This window comes from Sinocyclocheilus anshuiensis, unplaced genomic scaffold (genome assembly GCF_001515605.1).
Source record: "Sinocyclocheilus anshuiensis isolate Anshui unplaced genomic scaffold, SAMN03320099.WGS_v1.1 scaffold1056, whole genome shotgun sequence".
NCBI lineage: Eukaryota > Metazoa > Chordata > Actinopteri > Cypriniformes > Cyprinidae > Sinocyclocheilus > Sinocyclocheilus anshuiensis.
The window spans coordinates 148,962-161,830 of NW_015551059.1; the positions used below are offsets into that span (position 1 = coordinate 148,962).

Consider the following 12,869-nt stretch of genomic DNA (forward strand, 5'->3'; position numbering starts at 1 on the left):
TTTTTCGGCAGCCGAAATTTCTGTGTATCTCTAATTATTGGCGACATCAGAAATTGATATTATATAATAGATGTTTTTTTTGAACATTTTAGCAATTTAAAAATATTTTTTTTACACGGCACCCCTGCTCTCGACAGACCCCGGTTGGGAAACACTGTTCTAAATAATGCCGCGAGTGGGGCTTGAGGAAGTGACGTCGCCTGCGTCTGCGCAGTGCGACCTGATGCAGCCCCTGAAGTGAGACACAGGAAACAGAAATACTGCAAAATAATAATAATAACGCGACTAAACGAGACAAAATAACGTTATAACATTTAGTTTCGTCTCGTTTTGGTCAACGAAAATGAAGAGACATTTTAGCATAGTTTTTATTTTGTAAACCACATTTAGTCTCGTTTTTATTCGTCAACAATATTGCATTATACATTTAATTATAGTCATCGTCACATGACCAGCATTTATGTTGCATCTCGTCTCGTTTTCGTCACGTGATAAAGGTTCGTTGACGACGATATTTAGTCATAATTTTCGTTGACGAAAGCAACACTAGATAAGACTTGCTTCGTTTAAAAGTAGACAAGTCAAGCTTTCTATAGATAATAGCTCTCATGTCTCTGTGTCGAGTATTCACTGAGTTTCAGTTCATTTTAGTGACGCGTTTCTAAATGAAGATCACGGAGAACAAAGCGGCAGTCAGCGCACCCTGTTTGTTTTCTTTATTTTACAAAAGCACAAAGTTTTGTTGTCGTTATGCGTGTATACAAATAGAAGTAGACCCTTTACAGATTCGATTGATGTATGTCGTTATGCGTGTATACAAATAAAAGTAGACCCTTTACAGATTCGATTGATGTATTGCTCCTACCTGTACGATCAAAACTGACTGATAAATTTAAGCTCCTTTAGGGGCTTTCAAAAAAAACTTTTTTGACATTTGTCGACCCCAGAGGGTTAAATGAAAATGCCATTGAAACTTTTCTGAAGACAGTCGGTTCCCATTTAGAGAGATATTCATATAAAAACATCCACGCTTCGTTTTTACTTTGAATAGTGCAGCTCATATTTATTTAATGAAATCATAGCCTTTTGAAGTTTAATCCTCACATTTAGCCATAGTGCAATTCTTACTGTCTTTCCGTTCCCAAATTTGAGATGTTTAAATTATAATAAAGACTTTTCTTGTACCATTTAAGCCTTTTTATGGTCTTAAATTTGATACAACTAAATGTAAGACTTTTTAAGGACCTGCGGGAACTCTAACCCGCCAAAGTGGCTAGTGGGATTGACTGTGTTACATGCCACTTCTGAAATCCACTCGCATTTGACAGGTGTTAATGTCAAGCCCTGAACATAACCCTCATGTGCAAATCCCAAAATTTTAATATAAACATGATTTGGTCAATTTATAATCTTTTATAACCATTAAGGACACAACAAATGCCCTCACTAGTTGGTTGATATTTCACTATATAAGTGAGGACATTTGGCTCTCAAGTATAGCTAAACAATCACACACTCACATACAAAACTGTGTTGATTTTGTATTACGTTGGTTTATAAGGAATACTTGAATGTTAGACAAAGTATTAAATGTGATATGTAGTTTTGTTCATATATAGTTTATCTGTTTCATTATTTAATACTACAAAGGTTCTTTTGGTCCCTTACAGGAAGTGACCACACAGCCAGGAATGGGTTTTGACCCTCTCCCTCCTCTGGACTCCATTGTGTCTTACATCAGACCAGAAAGGTATTACCTAAATGCGCTTAAGTTCTCTGCCTTATATGATACAGGGCTTTTGATGGTGTTTTAAAGGGGTCATATAAGACGTCTTTATATAATTAAAATGCCCTGCAGAATTCATAGCTTAAAATGTCCTCCTCATTATAAACAAAGCGTTTATTTATTCAAGGTCCAAAAATGGTCAGTTTGGATATTGTGGAATTTGTGACATCACACAGGCACAAAATTTGCATATTACTGTCTCCAAAGCAAGACATCAACGAAGATTTCTGTTCAGTTATTGACATACTCCACATGCTTGAGTCTGCTGACAACAGGACAAATGGAAAAGTAAAAACATTTTCTTTGACGTGTCCTGTTTAAACAGCTCATTTGCATCTCTGTACAGACTTCAGAAGGATCCCAGTCAGCAAATTTCCTTTGGCGTGGATCTGGCCCATATCAACAGCTAAAGTGTGGCCCAGATTAGTTTGTGTTCGCCGGCCCAAAACTGGTCCACATATTTTTAGCCAGAACTGAACCTAAACAGTGCCGTAACCCAACCCAGAGTGAGCCAAATAATAAAAACAGATGTGGCTGATATATGGACCTTATATGGTATTCTTATATGGCTGAGTTCTGTAAAGGGCTGACGGCCCGTATGTGGCCCACATGTGGCTGATAAACCAAATGCCATTCCGCACGTGCAGTGGTTAAAATATGACACTGTATTTGTTTGGTACAATTTTCGGTACGAATAAGTGTACCATTACACCAATAGAAAACATTTAAAACACCAAAACTGCACTTACCTGCATAAGAATGTGTCTGGGCAAAGGCTGTTGTTGTAAATAGGGAGCTTTTTCATCATCTTCTTTTTTTAACAGCGATTGAAAGAGGAAGCAGCGCGGGAAATAACGGATATATTTTCAAAATTTCAGTAATCCACCTATAGGAATAAGGGAAGACACAAAGCAACCAATAGCATTGTTGAATGGGCTGAGATGTGGACTGCCACTAACCTGCCAGCAGTTTATATGTGTTTTTCCAAATAAAAGCCAAATGTTAACCATAAGTTAACATATTCCATGGTGTGCCATAGCCAAGCCACATATGGCTCTCAGTTGTGTGCTATCATCTGGGCCATATACCTCATATACCCCAAAAAAATTGTCATCCAAAAGAAAATTCCCTCCAATTCTAAATCCATGGCAAAACATATACGGTTAAAGTTTGGCCCATATGTGCTCAGCCATGCCATACCTAGGCCAAATGTGACAGCTGTCAGCCACATTTGGCCCAAACGTTCTTGCTATCTGGGATCCCAGTGACAGGAACAAGTGAATAGTTAATTTTTAATGGTGTTCCGGTTGTTCAGAGCACTAAACTGCAGATTGTTTTGTAAACGAGGCACAGCTCAAGTGTAATGGAGAGTTGACAAAGAAACGTCGCTGGTTGTTCAGCGTAACCATGGCTCCCCAAGAGGAGGGAATGAGACATTGTGTCAGAGTATGGGGATCGCATAAAATCATGCCATGTTAATAAGTTAAGCAAGTAAATTTTATTTACATAGCACATTTAAACATAGCAAAGCTATCCAAAGTGCTGAACAATATAAAATAAATTTAAAAGAGAAAAAAACAGAAAAGAACCAAACAAGATAATGAAACAACAATAAAGTGAGATTAAAATGCTAAAGAGAAGATATACGTTTTCAACCTCGATTTAAAAATAGTAATGGAAGGTGCAAGGCGAATGTCCAGAGGCAGTTGGTTCCACAGACAGGGGGCAGTGACAGAAAAAGCTCGGTCACCCTTCGTTTTCAAATGGGAACGAGGGACAAATGAAAGAGCCCTATCAGCGGATCTTAAAAGTCTGGTAGATGACAAAGGAATAAGAAGATCTTTGAGATAAGATGGAGCTTGATGGTTAAGAGCTTTAAAAACAAACAACGGAATCTTAAACCGAACTCTAAAATGGACTGGAAGCCAGTAAAGGGAAGCTAAAATTGGGGTGACATGGTCATATTTCTTTGCCCCAGTCAGCAGCCTTGCAGCTGCATTTTGTACCAACTAAAGATGTGTAAGCGATGACTGAGGAAGACCTGAGTACAGTGAATTACAGTAATCTAAACGAGAGGTAATAAAAGCATGGATAACCTTCTCCAAATCTTGAAAAGACAAAAACGATTTAAGTTTGGAAATGACCCGCAATTGATGGAAACTGTTCCTAACAACATAATTGATTTGTTTGGATAAGCCTAGTTCTGAGTCTATGATAACATCCAGGTTTCTAACCTGTGAGGAAATTGAGGGGAAATGATTGCCCAGCTCCTTAATGATATCCGTCCTCATTTTTGGGGGACCAAAAACAATAATTTCTGTTTTGTTCTCATTGAGTTGGAGAAAGTTATTTGATTAACCATTTTTTTTCATTGCTTCTTAAGCAAAGGCTGAACAACCACATGCTTAAAGCAATTCGAACCACACCAGTGTCCAAAGATGAGTTAATCAACACTTGGATACTAGGGCCGATTACTGGAAAGGCTACTTTTATGATCTCTGGGGGAACAAAATCGAGTGAGGAGGTAGTTGTCTTCATTTTGTTAATGAGATCAGAGAGTTCCATTAAAGAGACATGTTGAAAACGACAAAAGAAAAATGGACTGGCCAGCGAGTTCAAAGACAGGTCAGAGAGCTGTGGAGTAAAAAATAAACGAATGGCACTCACTTTATCAACAAAAAATGATACAAATCTCTCACAGCGCTTTCGTGACGGCTCCCTAGAAAACTGGGAATTTGGGTTAATTACTGAATTTATTGTGGAGAATAAGATCCTAGGTCTATGACAGTGTGCAGTAATCAGATCTGAAAAATATTTTGATCTAGCTGATTTAGCAGCACTCTGAAACTTAACCAGACAGACACTCTTTAAAAATCTCAAAAGACAGTCAGACGATCATGCTTCCATCTCCTCTCTGCTTTATGGCACGCCCTGTCTAAGAGAGCGAGCGTTGTCATCCAACCAGTAATAAGATTTTATCTTTGGTTGTTTCAGTTTAAAAGGAGCAATCGAAATCATCAATGAATACATCATCTGCAGATAAACCATATGACATAATAAGATCTAGTGTGTGACCAAGTACATGAGTTGCTTGATTTATATGTTGAGAAAAACCAAATGAGTCCAAGATATTGCAAAACTCCGCACAACCAAAGGACACCCCGGGCAGCATAGATGTATATTAAAATCGCCCAGTAGTAGCATACGATCATACAACAGAGCAATAGAAGTTAAAAATTAAGAGAAACCACTTCCCAGAAAAATCCCAGAAAAGGTGGCCTATAGATGAGAGAACAGAACAGCACGGATGAAGTAAACTGTAATGCCGCACACTCTACTTCAAACGATGAAAAAGTCCGAACAGAAACTGACTGTATTTTAAATTATTGTTTAAAAACCATAGCAACCCCACCACCCCTACCAGCAGATCTTGGGGTACTAATAAAACAGCAGTTTGTTGGACAAAGTGTTTCAAAAACTGACAACTCACCAGCACCGGCCCACGTCTCAAAACGGGTAAAAAAAAGTCATGTAGAATGAAAGTTTTATTGCATACAGACCTAGCGTTCACTAAGGCCACAGCCATATCACTCTGCAACCCAAGACTGGTTGCCCACTGAAGCTAAGCAGGGTTGAGCCTGGTCAGTACCTGGATGGGAGACCTCCTGGGAAAACTAGGTTGCTGTTGGAAGAGGTTTTAGTGAGGCCAGCAGGGGGTGCTCACCCTGTGGTCTGTGTGGGTCCTAATGCCCCAGTATAGTGATGGGGACACTATACTGTCAAAAAGCACCGTCCTTTGGATAAAAGTTAAACCCAAGGTCCTGACTCTCTGTGGTCATTAAAAAAAAAATCCCATATCACAAAGAGTAGGGGTGTAACCCCGGTGTCCTAGTCAAATTGCCGCCACTGGCCCTTGTCAATCTTGGCCTCCTAATAATCCCCAACCACTTGATTGGTTCTATGACTCTCTCACCTGTAGCTGGTGTGTGGTGAGCGCACTGGCACCATTGTACTGTCATTCATTCATTCAAGGCCATATTCAATGGAGGCTGTGATGACAAGTCCAGATCCAGATGTTGAACAAAGTCCAGTTGGCAGAGATTTGAACAGTTCACTCCCCTCTGACGAATCCGTAAACGCGGAGGAGCAGAGAAAATAGATGAGTGAAGATCCGGGAAAACCGGGAGATGAAAAACATATCTATAATCCCATGAGCGTCGCGACAAGTGAAGACCCTCCAAGCTTATACCATCCAGAGGAAACTCCATGGAAGAAGCAATTGCCCTTCTGATTCTCACCCGAACACTACCACGATTACCTCTCTTCCTGCGGCGCTTCCTTAAGAGAGGAACACAGCACGGTAACCGGCGAGCACAGTCCAGCTGGTTGGTTGAACGAGGATTGAGAATGAGAATGCAGAACAGGGCACAATCCACAGTAAACTCCCATGCAATTTTTGATATTAAGCAAAGATTGACGATTGTAAGTCAGCACTAAGACTGCATGGAACCAGTGCGAAATCATGCATAACAGCACAGATGTCAGATGAACAGGTACCACAGGAACACCAAACTGAGAACAAACGAGAGACAGAGAGACGGCAAGCCGGGTACACTGGCGCCATCTTGGAAAACCTAGCAGAGTCTAAGGCCTCAAATAAGGCGTCTCTCAGGTCTACCAAAATGAATCCCTGAGCCGGACCTTATTGTGAGGAACATGAGCATGAACATGAGAAAGGCGGGCAGACTTCTGTGCTGGCTCTCCATCTGGGCTGCATGGTGCTGCATGGTCCAACTAGGGAGGTCAGGAGCGTGGCTGAGGTGGTGGTGTGACCATACCTGAAGGACATAGTCCCTTTGTGTATGCTTTGGATACTTGCAGCAGTCTGGCCAGGATGGTTTCGACCTCACCGCTTGAGTGCTTGCTTGAGGATGGCGTGGAAGCAGAAGTATTTTGATTGTTTCTGGGACTCCAGAAAATGCTCTGAAAATGTGCAAGCAGTGACACCAATTAGGCCGGCCACATGAACTCATCTCATTTGGGTGGGAGAAGCCCACCCTTTTTACATGCTCTTGAACGTCATTGGCCAATCCTTAGATTTGAGCTAATCTAAAGGCCTCAGGATTTTTGAAGAAATTTCCCCATAGCGTCAGTTTTGACATGATGTTGAGTGAACTGACCTTGAAATGGAACTTTTGTTGAAAGATGAAGCAGCCAACTGTGCAGCCAGCTGCATCGCAAACCATAAGCAAACAATTTCATAATGCTCTGTCTGTTAATGACTCTCTCTGTTTCATATGGATGTTTTCAAAACACTTAACTTGATGATACACGGGGCAACATTTTAAGCAATGTTGCCGGGCAATGCCACATTGTCCCTTTCACATTGAGAATGGGCAACAAATTTCTCTATAATAAGCTCTCTAATTATCCAGCGGGGATGTGCGATATGATGATTTTTGATCGTGGATGATTAAAATGTCTCCACGATCTGCTTTTGAAGAGATATCGTAGTATCGTGCTACAGCGCACATTCAGTTGCAGTTCTGGTGCCTCCGTCTCAATATACTGTACAACGTGACATTCACATCAAATGTTAACTCAGCGGTAGAGTTACACTCATGGGACACTGTGTGATGTAACATTAAAAAGCCTGTCAGACAGTGCCTGATTACTGGACTAAGTTATCTTTCGCGTCATGTCTAAAGTTAAAGTAAACAGTTGAGAGAAAAATGGATGGGTGACTGTATATTAGATGCGTGTAGGTCTTAAAAGGGTCATGAACTGGCTTTTTAAAATTATTTTATACTGTTGTCTGAGGTCCACTTATGACGTTCGCATGATTTTTACATTCAAAAACATCAAAATCAATAAGTAATCGGCAACTTTCTACCCTGGTTTTGAGGCCGGCTCGAGAAGCGCTCGGTTTTTATGGGCGTGCCACATTGAAGACTTGGAAGTAAACGCCCACTGCTATGATTGGATAACAGTTTTGCATTGTAAACTAACTTTGTGTCTGTTTGACAAGCTACGCCCTTCATAGTTGGAGCCTTCTGTGACTGGTTAGACACGCAATCAGGGCATATCAAGCGATCTCTAACAAAGCAATAGTGACATGGTACAAATATTTTTTTTTACTCACAAGTGTGCTGCGCCATTCCTGTTGGATTCAATATAGACGGCACAGCATTGCTTTTTAATCTCAGTCTCTGCAAATCCAGCGTCAACCTGTGTCTTGTTTACAAAGGAATCTGCGGTGAAAAGAAGTGAACAAACGCTCAATGTTTTACTCGCGTGTGCTGGAACTTCATTAAAAATAAAGTTCAACCACACATTCCTAATATTTGAATCCGAAGGAAGGTTATGCAGCGACTGTGTTATGACTTCTCAATTCATAACCCCTTTAAAGTGACAGTGCGAAACATGCTGCTGCTTGTGGGATATTAAAGGGATAGTGCATCCAAAAATTAAAATTCTGTCATTATTTACTCATTCTCATGTTGTCCCAAACCTCTATTAATTTGTGCTGTACACAGAAGATATTTTGAAGAATGTGGGTAACCAAACATTTTTTTTGTCCCCACTTACTTTGTTAGAAGGAAAAAAATACTATGGAAGTCAGTGGGGACCAGCAACTTCCCACATTCTTCAAAATAACTTTTATGTTCAACAGAAAGAGATTTTTGGGTGAACTGTCCCTTTAATGTAAATAAAACAACAAAATACAGAGAGAAAAATCACTCACTGCTCTTGACTGAACAACTGTAATACAGTTGCTTTAAGAAGAATCGATGTATAATTTATACAGTGAAGTGTATATAGTGTTTTATTTTCAGATTTGTTCATTCAATTTCTTGAATGCTTCTGCTAAATACACCTACTGTACCTGAAAACTAAAGTGCTGTCTGTTTTATTTGTATATTATGTGTATTTGTAATGTGTGTCTTTGTTATTATTTTTTAATAACAAAGATAAAATAATGACAAAGATTTTTATCTTCGCCCACTTTGGCCTAAATGTCCGCCATTCTTTTTTTATTTTATATTTTGTTATCTTGCAAGGCTTTGTTTTCAAAATAGAGAAATTAGTCTGACTGTACTACTCAGACAACTTGCAAACATGACAAAGAATCGTGCTAAAATTGTGAATCGTGATTTTCCTAAAAAAAAAAAAAAATGTGATATGATATTTTTACCATATCGCCCACCCCTAGTATACATATAGAAATTTGTTGCCCATTCTCAATGGGAAACATTGCTCGGCAACATTGCCCAGCAACATTGCTCATAAAGTTGCCCCGTGTATTTCCCTTTACTTTCGTGCAATAGAGTGCTGGAGGGATGATGTCAAAACCTGGAAGACTAATTCGCCATGGGTTCCCTCCAGATTTTCCTATGGGGTTTTATAATGTGTGTGTGTTTTTTTTTTTTTAATGAGTAAAATAAGGTCTTATTTAAAAAACCCACTTGTTTAAAAACATTTTTATTTCTCTGCCACTGTTTTAATAACAATTTAATTTGCTAATATGTACAAAGAAGTTATGCAAAATTACTACATTATAATTTGTGAAGAGTATGGGTGGCTGGTATGACCAAAATTGGTACATGACAATGTGAGAAATTTTATATTGCCGTAACAATGTAGTTATTTTTGCTGGAAATTCTTTCCAGGTTTTTTTTTTTTTTTTTTAATTATAACATAATCATGTAGTTTATATTGTAGTCAAGCTAGAATCTGTGCATTACTAAATATTTGGGATTGCTCTATTAAACTTATTTAAAACGTAATCCTACATATAAACTAAATATTTACGGAAACCATCAGGAGTAGTGGTTTGGTAAAAAAAAAAAAGAAAAAAAATTGCAGACTAATTGAATAACATAAATGAGCTCATATTTAACCTGAAAGAATTCATTCATTTAATCATGTATGATGTTGTTGACATTTGCACTTTTACATTTTAAGAGATAAAACTTTGTTATTGGCTCTTCATCACAAAACCTTGTTTTTTTGTTGTTTTTTTTTATGTTGCAAACTTTAATTTTTTTCCCCCGCATCTACACTCCATACCCATAATGACAAAGAAAACAAAAAAACATTTATTATAGCGTTGCATTTTTTCTCCCTAGAAATTAGATAAGTAAAGTTGATTACAGACTTTGATGTAGGCTTGACAGAGCCTTAAAAAAAACCTTAGCATTTATAGACTGGGCAGGTGCTTTTATTGAAAGAGACTTACAGTGCATTCAAGGTACACATTTTATCATTCTACTTTCCCTGGGAGTTGAACCCATAGCCTTGACATTGCTACCGCAATGCGGTACTGTATGAGCTACAGGAAAGCTTTTACAGTGGGTATTAGAGCTGCATGATTAATTGTAAAAAGATTACGATGCCAATTCAAACACTGATGCGATCTCATTTTGAAATGACAATGATTCACCTGTCTATTAAACCTTTGAAAAAGTCATACCAGAAAATTAAACTCTGCATTTGCACAGAGAGAGCAGTTACGGTGTTACCTTCACAACTACAATCTTACAATCATTCATATTATCACAGAAGTACTGGAATACTGGAATAAATAAAAGTTTATAGTTCGATATAAACACTGATGTCTATGGTAGCATTCAAAATTGATCAAATCACCATGTGGAATTAATTGACGCTTCAAATAACATTTGTGTTGATTAATTTGTTTCGCCACTAGGTGGATGTCATTGAGTCATTCATTCAAGAGATTTGTTAAAAAACGCCGATTCATCCAGTAATGAAACAAGTGAAGTATTTTGTTAGATGTTGAATCATTCATTCAAACCAATTTTGAACAATTTTAATATAAAAAATTGGATTATGAAATGTATTATGTTTTAAATTTGTTATATATTAAAATGCTTAATTAATTCAAATTAAACACTTTAAAATAGACTGCAGCAATTAATATTTTGTCACAGACTCCAGTAAATTACACATTATTTTGTTTAGTTCAGAATCGTGGGAGAATTGTGATCTTTATTTTGAGATAAAAAAAAAAAAAGATAAATTCTCATATTATCCAGAATCATGCAGCTCTAGTGGGTATAATAGTGGGAGTCTACACACCCCTGCTAAAATGGCTTAAATTGAACTTAAATTACCTCAACTGATAAATTACTCCATTGTAATGTAGAAACATTAATTTACTGTGAAGCTGCTTTGCAATGATGTATATCGTGAAAAGCGCTATATAAATAGACGTGAATTGAATTGAATTAAACTAATTCTTCTTTTAATACACTGTTTGCTTTTTAAAAGCAGCTAGTCTTTTTGAAATGTAGTCTATCAATTTATCACATCTTAATTTGACAATTTTTCCCACTCTTCCTTGCAAAAGAATTCGAGATTGATCTTCTTCACAGCTTGTTCAAGTTATTCAAGTTAATGTTTATAGTCCAGGTAATATTTGAAAATAATTTTCACTTTTTCATAAAAGCATAAAACTTGATACATTTGTACAGTTTGCAGCCCTGAACATTTTCAGAAATGGAACCATCACAAAACCACCTCGTGGTCGCCATGGTGGCCATTTTACTTTCCACCATTACCAAATTATGTATTTTGTATTATATTTCCTGAACCAAACATGATAACACAGAAAAGGATTACAATGATACCATATACAATAACATAAACTGTTGAGGTGAATAGTTAATGGTGAATTCAGTGACGTTGTAAGAAGAAGTACAATGAAATTGCAGTATCTGAGAAGATGCAGAATGAAATTGCAAGCATATTTCCTGTAAACTTAATTTACAATCACTCTCTGTGTCCACAAGGTGGAAGGATTTTAAGTTTTTATTAGAATTAGAATATAAATTATTATTATTTATATTGTATAAATATAATAATAATATTATTATTATTATTCCAAAATCCTTTGACTCTAACTCTTCCTAGAGCTTTAACTCTACAACCACCAAACTCATCATAAAAATCCCAGACTTACATTGACGTAATGTTCAGATGAGCCAAGACTATTCAAACTCCAACTGTCAAAATTCAAACTTGAAGGGTTAGTTCACCCAAAAATGAAAATTAGCCTGTGTTTTACTCACCCTCAAGGCATCCTAGGTGTATATGACTTTCTTCTTTCAGACGAATCCAGTCAGAGTTATATTAAAAATCGTCCTGGCTATTCCAAGCTCTATCACTGCAGTCAGCGGGTGTTTTTGTTGAACAGTCCACAAGACATCAAATAACAGAACAGAAACACCTGCTGATTGCAATGATAGAGCTTGGAATAGCCAGGACAATTTTTTATATAACTCCGATATGATTCGTCTGAAAGAAGAAAGTCATATACACCTAGTATGCTTAGAGGGTGACTAAAACACAGGCTAATTTTCATTTTTGGGTGAACTAACCCTTTTAACTCCCAGAATGCCTAAATCTATCCATCTATCCATCTATCCATCTATCTATCTATCTATCTATCTATCTAGCTTCCATCTGGCAATATCTGTCAGTCGTCAAACTTAAAACTTTTTCAAACTTTCTGGTCTGGCTTTCTCAAGCCAACTTAAAGTTTGTCTCGACAAACTTTTTAATCTAGTTTCAGTTGATACTTCTCAGTGCAGCCTTCCATCTTGATGAACTGTCACTCTACTGTCACCTTGGTAACAGTCAACACTTTGCCTGACTCTACATTTACAATTATTAATTTAGCAGACACTTTTATCCAAAGTGACTTACAATTGAGGAATTCAACACGCGATTCATCATAAATTCTCCAAAAACACAGGAAATGCTCGTAATACAAAGTTTTAGACATCGTTTACATTAGTACAAGCTAGAACAGGGAGGAATTAAGGTGAAAATGAAGGTTCTTTTTATTAAAGGGGTGGTTCACTGGTTTTTTTCTAGGCTTGATTGTGTTTATGGGGTGCAGTCTAACGTGTTAATGCTTCGTTTAAAAAAAACAAAACAAAACATTATTTTTCACATAATTTACCTTTATTCCACACCGCTCTGTCCCTTCTCTGAGAAACTCGCTGATCATTTCCTGCTTTTATGAAGCCCCGCCCTCAGAAATAGGCAATGGGCT

The 12,869-nt window shown here is 37.6% G+C and overlaps 1 protein-coding gene across 1 annotated transcript in view; it reads left to right on the forward strand.

Moving 5' to 3' along the window:
• tcf25 (TCF25 ribosome quality control complex subunit) overlaps positions 1 to 12,869 on the forward strand; it is an 83,072-nt gene that overhangs the window by 57,615 nt on the left and 12,588 nt on the right. The window contains exon 16 of the mRNA XM_016451811.1: positions 1,671 to 1,750. Coding sequence (XP_016307297.1) covers positions 1,671 to 1,750 — 80 coding nt within the window. The remainder of the gene's footprint in view (positions 1 to 1,670; positions 1,751 to 12,869) is intronic.